The 7,013-nt window shown below is 48.7% G+C and overlaps 1 protein-coding gene across 1 annotated transcript in view; it reads right to left on the bottom strand.

The window, feature by feature from the left end:
- Nucleotides 1-4,007, bottom strand: part of LOC104274884 (glucose-fructose oxidoreductase domain-containing protein 2-like) — a 6,653-nt gene extending 2,646 nt beyond the window's left edge. Inside the window, 1 exon segment of the mRNA XM_009870648.1 lies at nt 3,712-4,007. Within this exon segment, the coding sequence (XP_009868950.1) occupies nt 3,712-3,964 (253 nt within the window). The 5' untranslated portion in view covers nt 3,965-4,007.
- Nucleotides 4,008-7,013: the final 3,006 nt, after the last annotated feature.

The raw sequence follows: 7,013 nt of genomic DNA, 5'->3' as shown, positions 1-7,013 counted from the left end.
TCCAGACCCCCGCTGTCCAGCACCATCGGCTCCCCCTGGAGCTGCTCAGCCACACCACATCCAAAACTTGCCGTACGTGAGGTCTTTTACAGCCCTGGTTAATAAAAACAGAAGCACAGAAAACTCTTGCTGCCCGGTGGACACTACTCAAAGCCTGGGGATGGAAACAGGTCCCAGCAGCCACCAGGACTCCCCAGAAGCTCCTTCCTCCTAGTAGGAAAGGCAGGAGGAAGAAGGGACCTCGTAGCCTGGTGGGGCTTTAGGAAGGTGAGTGTGCACAAAAGATGGGAGAAGTACACTCCAAACCTTCAAGAGCTGTCACGTGAGCCAGGGCCTCCTCTCTGCCTCAGGTCGGGCACATCAGCAGATCATGAGAAGGACAGAGACCACTCCTGGCCCACTGCTCCGCCAAGGAGGTTCTTCACGTCCCAGGGGCACCTGCTGAGCAGCCTGGGATAGGAGGTGGCCCACCAGGGCTCCTGCCGTCCTGTGTCCAGGGGGGAGCAAACGCAACAAGCGGGAGCAGCCACGCACCAAAGTGTCACCACAGAGAGATCATCTCATTGCAACGCCCTCGCTACAGGCAGGGCCCCCTCCCGCTGGAGCAGGTTGCTCCAAGCCCCCTCCACCCTGGCCCTGCCGTGCAGCGTGAGGAGAGGGCTGGGCTGGGACGGCCTTTGTGCCGTGACGGCTGCGGCATCACCTCTGCAGCTGTTTCTCCGCCTGGCTCTCACGGCCGCAGACGCCCACCCAACACTTGCCATCGACAACTAAAGTCCCCAGCCCTGCCTCTCTCCACAGAAAGTTGACTCAAACTACTAAATGTATTTACCTCACGTAAATATCTCCCAGTTCTTTACACCCCGAGGTATCACAGAATCACACCGAATCTTTTAGGTTGGAAAAGACCTTTAAGACCCTCAAGTCCAACCATTAAACTAGCAACGCCAGGTCTGCCACTAAACCATTTAATTATCATCGAGACCAAATTAATTAATGCCTAATAGATTGATGATATTGAAATAAGTCCAACAAAATATGCTTTGTTTGATGACAAGGCTGATGAGTTTTGAGGCCAGGCAAAAGGAATCAAACAAGTAGTGTTTGGCTGTTCTTTTCTGAAAAAACCCCACATATTTTAGCTGTTTTGTATATTCGGATTCTAGTTCCAAAAGCCCAACGAGTCTCCCTGTCGAGATGCTTTTTATGTGATTTTAAAGATATACAGAACACGTATCACCGCTGAATTCTTACACCACAGCACTGTTACACCTGAACCAACGATCCTTTGCCATCAGCACTTAACACATCTCACGGCTGCTCTGTCTACTCCTTTAATCTACCAGCAGGCCACAGTTGGTGAAGTGAGTCTTTTTTCCTTCTTCCAATTATCCATTTTTTTTTTGGTTGTTCCCTTTTTTTTCCCAAGCATTTTTACTTACGGCAGACCGCCCAAAGCCCTCACACTAGGTACACTCCCCGATTACTTTATCACTTAAAATACTTGTCGTTTCTCTCATTATCCACCCGGGCCATGGAGTGATGGCATCTTCCTTCACCCGGCACCGAGGAAGATGCAAAACTGGCCGCTGTTGAAGCACACCAGGCCTCGTCCACCATAAAACCTGGGAGTGTCTGAGGAGTCTTCCCAAATAACTGGCTGTTTCAGACTTACTTGCTCTGGGAGCCTCTCAACGACATAATTTGTAGGGACAGCGTGAAATTAGAGGGTCCAACAATCTCACCTGTCTTAAATGATGTAGTCAACCAGTATAAATGGAGAGAGACAAGTGAAAGGCTCCTCTGTGGCCACTCCACAAAGCACCCAAACGTGGTGAAACGTGGAAGACTTCTCACGTCCCGCCTCCCTACACTTCACCTCATGCACAAACACCCCGTATTTTACATTCCGCTCTGGCCAGTAACTCCGCTCCGCGCTCGCCTCACGCAAAGGTGGCTGCGTTTTAACTGTGGGACATCGATCACAACACAGGCTTTTGGGGAAGTTTAGTTCCTCCGAGATCAAAAGAAGCACAAATTTTTGGACGTCTTCCCACTTCACCTGCCGTGGAGGTAAACTATAAGGTTACGCTGATTTTAATTTGAATTGCCCTCTGAGTTTCGAGATGCTCTCTCTGGTTCCCGAACTCGAGCCAGCATTACCGTTCCCGTCAGGCCAAAGCTCTACCCAGGCTCGTTTATGGATTGTTTCTGTCAGTAAGAAAATTAAGCCAGCAAATTGCACCGCCTGGAAAAACTTCCATCTAGGGAGACTTGGAGCTGAGCGTACAAACCACCTCAGTACATCTGCAGGAGCTTTAGCCCCCTTTCCTCCTCTGGATAAGGCCATCTCACGGGTTCCCAGCCTCCAAGGAAAGAATCTCAATGCGGTTTAGTTTATAATTCAGCAGAGAAGGTTCAATCCTCCCCTTTTAGACCAACTTGATCATCACGGGCCAGGAGAAGTACTTATTGCCTGATGAGTATTTAAAAGAACTGAGAGCAAATTCAAGGAGATAAATTCTAACTTCCAGCTCAAATATTCAAAAGTTGAAATAGCTTCAGTTCAAAGGACAGTACTCTTCAGGTAAGCAAACAAATCTCACAAGGTGAAAAAGAGAAAGAAAAAGCCTGAAATCTCTCTCTGCATGTCCAAGTGACTTTGCAAATGCTTGTGCAGGGAGCTGTTTACTTCCCAGACAAATTACTGCGGTGCAAAGAGGCTAAGAACAACAACCCACCCTGCCTCACACAGGCTCGAGATATTACCCAGCCTAAAATTACCTCCTGTGGATCTCCCATCAACGCTGCAAAAATGTCACGCCTGTTATTTACAGAATTACGCGCAAACTCCCGCCCACGGTGTACCATACGACGCGAGGGGACATTAACACTACAAAGTCACGCGCCGGAGATTTAAGAAATGCTGGGATGCCCGGAAAGCCGGCTCCCACCTCCCTGTCCAACCAGTTTGGGGTGATGGACACCAGTTCCCAGCCCTTCTCGCTGTCCCCAACGTCTCCTCCCCTGCCAGCATCTGCCCTCTTGCCTCAGGAGGAAGGATTCCTCCCAAAAGTCTGCACCTGGGCCTGCTGCGGGGACGGGTGGTAGCCATGGTCACAGCCCAAAGAACACAGCTCCTGACTCAAGGGGACACTACTGAGTGCAGGCCAATACAATTTTTTTTTCCAGAGGCTTCTGACTTTCAAGTTTGGGTTTATTTGTGGGGAAAACAGAAAGCAGAGCTGAACAGGCTCCCTGCTCCAGGCAAATCTTGGCTGCCTACTGCAGAATTCCTACCACAGATTTGAAATTATTTAAGGAACTTAAGCTGTTTTTGTCCATTGGTTTCGGTGCTTTTGTTTGGTTGTTGTTTTTTTTTTAAACAGCCACAACACCATTTTACTTCATCACCATCTCTGCAACAGCTCCTTTTTATTACAACCTCCCCACCATAAGCTCAGTCTGATGAAGACATCAGATAGTTGAGCCCAATTGGTTCAAGACCTGCAAAGCTACAAGCAGTTATAAACGGTATTTTTACACAAAATTCTAGGCAACCTTTCCCACAGGCGGCGCTACCGATCCCACACAAACCCCTGGGCACCGTGTCCGCGCGTTGGTGCGACAGGAACCGTGCCAGGCCTCCGATTTCAACCTGCCCAACGAGCTACGGGTTTTGTGGCCCAACTCCCCAAGATAAAAAGGTACCTAGAGCCTTCACAGCAATTTGCCGAGTTAGTGGCGGAGGGATATTGATGCAAACCAAATCTACGTCCTGGTGCAGCAAGACGTCATCGGTGCGACTCGTGTAGAAGGAGATGTTCATTTCCTCCGCCAGCTGCTTGGCTTCCTCCTCAGTCTTTCCCCAAAGTGCTTCGACGGAGAAACCTTCTGCTCTGAGCAAGGGTACGAGGACCCGGGCGGTGCTGCCTGTTCCAAACACGCCCACTCCAGGGAGCATTTTCCTGCCGCGTTCATTCAAGCATCAGGGGCTACACGGAGGCTCCTCAGCTTTCTGTTCCATCCGCGCTTCCTAAAACGTGAAGAGAGACAAGTCAGCATCAACAAAAGGTGTATTTTGATACTAAATGCATCTTGCCGGAACGCCTAGCTCCCGCGCTTCCCACCACATTCAGAAGTTTCAAAGGTCCTAACGAATAAAACAAAACCTCCACAACTTGCAATCCATAGAGAAACGGCATTAAAGGATGAATCTAACGATCCTGCTGCAGAAGAGAGGTAAGAAAGCAGCTTGGTGAAGCCACAAAGCATCTCTCCCGAGCTTCGAAACTCAAAAACACACCCGAGCACACCAGGACTAAGCAGAGGTGGCGAGGCACAAACTGGGAGTGACAGGAAACGCCAAGAGGACAGGACGCGGAGTCTATCGCACCGGCAGCAAAACCAGCGCTGCTGTAGAAATGAGATAAAGCTCTGGGAGATGAGGTAATAGCTTTTATTAGACTGACTGAGATAGCTGGAAAGAATAGGCAAGCTTTCAGGCACATAAATCTTGCTTCCAAATTAAATACACAAACTGAAAGCAACTACTTGGAGCGTAACAGTCCTATGTGAATAATTAAGCCACGCCAGAAAACCTCTGAAAAATATATCCTAGAGGGAAGAAAACCGCTTTCAGAAAGGAAAAGGGCACTCCGCTACGTCCATTGTGGGTAGTTAGAAGTTCTACTGAACTCGGGACGGTTAAAAATATCTCCTTCCATTTAATCTCCAGGCATGCAGGGGTTTGCGCTGAATTATTATTTTTTTTAAGGCCTCGGTGAAGTCACGCTTCTTTTGTTCTTCTAAGTGGCTCCTTCTAAATTAATCCCTTCGGATTCCCACTCGCCCGTTTGTCCTAGAACTGCTTCTGGCCACAACCAGCGGAACCGCCGTCAGCATCCACCCAAGCGGGAACTCTGAGGAGAGGTGTTGGAATTCTCCTCAGCCGGTGACACCACAGCAAGCCACCAGCTGGGTTTTGTTCTCTGTTTGAACTCTTACCAACTGTTGACCCCTTCCCAACTGATCTTTCTTCAGAAACAAAAAGTCCCCTTAGTTTTATAAATGTGACAAATTCTGTTTTCTTTAGAAGCTTCCAATGAAAAAGCAAAGACCGTGTGTAAAAAGAGAACCGGTATCACCACCTTCGGGGAAAAAAAATCCCAGCCTGCAAGCAACAAGAATCACGATGTGTTTCGGAAAGAGGCGGTTACTCATCTCCCCATCCTGAAACACTCACGTTAATTGGAACACATGGAAGCAAACCCTGACACCGCTCAGGGAAGGTCCAGCCTCTGAGTCAAACTATCCACGGTGCCACCCACCGGCATAACAAAACTGCAACCCCAGCCGCATTTCCAGGTGTTTTTGTAGCAGAGACACTAAAAAGAGAAACAGCAGCAACAGTTGCTTTGCGAAACACACACAGGTTTTATTCAGATGCTACAAAGCACCTTATGAAATATCGACTGAATTAATCCAGCGTGCTCTCTCCTTATTTTGCGTGACATGAGGTTTCAGCAGTCGTCTTCATTAAGATGAACAAAGATAATTTGAATTATCTCCTTCTTATCTGACATGTAGCAGAACACTCACACAAGGAGTGCATCAGAACGATCTTGAAAATATTTACTGCTGAAAATAACAGAGTAATCTACTGGCAGGGAGGATTTGGGCTCATCTTCTATAAATGTCACCAACAAAAATTAAATCTTGCAACTGGACGGACAGTAAATACGACTGTGGAAGTCCCCACGCATTTGTATTTGACAGTTTAAAGGCTGGAAGAAGAAAAATGGCTCAAGCAAAAAGGAGCATCATCTCCTTTTGAGCAGACGCAAACCAAGCGCGGTGCAACGGAGACAAGGCGAGCGCGCGCCTGCTCCTGTCGGATCGCACGGGTGTGCTCAACGGTGTAAAAATCACAGGACGCGACAGAAGTTTAGAACAGGTTGAATTCTTTGAAACCAATATTAAGAGCACAGTGAGGCGCTTGACACGCGCAACAGGAAACTCCTGATGCTCCGAAAGGCTGATTTCTGTAACCCTCGCCCATTTTAAGTTTTACCTTTTTCCGTTTCATTTTAAGCTCGCTCATTCGCAAATGGTAACGTGCGGTCGTCCCAGTGCCGCAAACTACCAGCACAAACCCACAGGAACTAGTTGTTTACCTCTGTGGAGACCAGCTCCTAAAAATATAAGAGCTTAAGGACACCAGTTCCCTACTGGGATCGTGACAGATGGAGAACTGGCCAATGCAGTCCCAGCAAGGACTTCTGGCGAGGCAGCCAGGCTCTCGGGGCAGGGGGATGAAAATAGAGAGCCCAAAAGAACTCCGTGTCGCTGTCAAAGTCTCCGGGGCGCTGTTCTCTGGAGCTCTACGGGCGTTTTGGATACTTCTCCTCTAAGTGGAGGGGTGAAAAAATAAAAAAAGGCTGAACTGAGAATGATGTAGACCAAGGGGATCAAAAGCATACATAAGGAAGATCTAAGCAAGCAAAGATTCTTTCGTCTGGAAAAGACATCATGGATGTCACAGAAGGTAATAAAGTCACAAGGGGCTTAGGATGGAGAACAAACGCTTTTCTCACCGTGTCTCACAGCAGCAAATCAAAGGGAGCTTGGAGAAGGCAGGATCAGAACAATCTAGAGGAGGTGGTTCCGTGCACCGAACGAGCTGTGAGGTGCCCTGCCGCGGGACACCGCGGCCGTTAGCCACCGACACGGAGTCAGAAAGGAGACGGGTTCAAGGAACCCGGTGAGGGTCACAGCTAGCACAAGCAGCACTGCTGGAAAACCCATTCAGCAGAGCGTGGAAACACGTCTGAGAAAGAAACACCTGAAGGCAAGACCAGTACCAGCTCAGAATCAGGTACAGCATCAACTTACCCCAGGGCCTAGCGAGCCTAGACCCTTCGGAGGAGTCTCACCAAATTAGTTAGGCAAACCACAAAAAGCCTTTTACAAGCCAATCTTTCAGAAAATGAAACCCCTCAGTCACTGATGTG

The sequence above is a fragment of the Apaloderma vittatum genome, unplaced genomic scaffold (genome assembly GCF_000703405.1).
Source record: "Apaloderma vittatum isolate BGI_N311 unplaced genomic scaffold, ASM70340v1 scaffold18960, whole genome shotgun sequence".
NCBI lineage: Eukaryota > Metazoa > Chordata > Aves > Trogoniformes > Trogonidae > Apaloderma > Apaloderma vittatum.
This window is presented reverse-complemented; position numbering and strand designations above follow the sequence as displayed.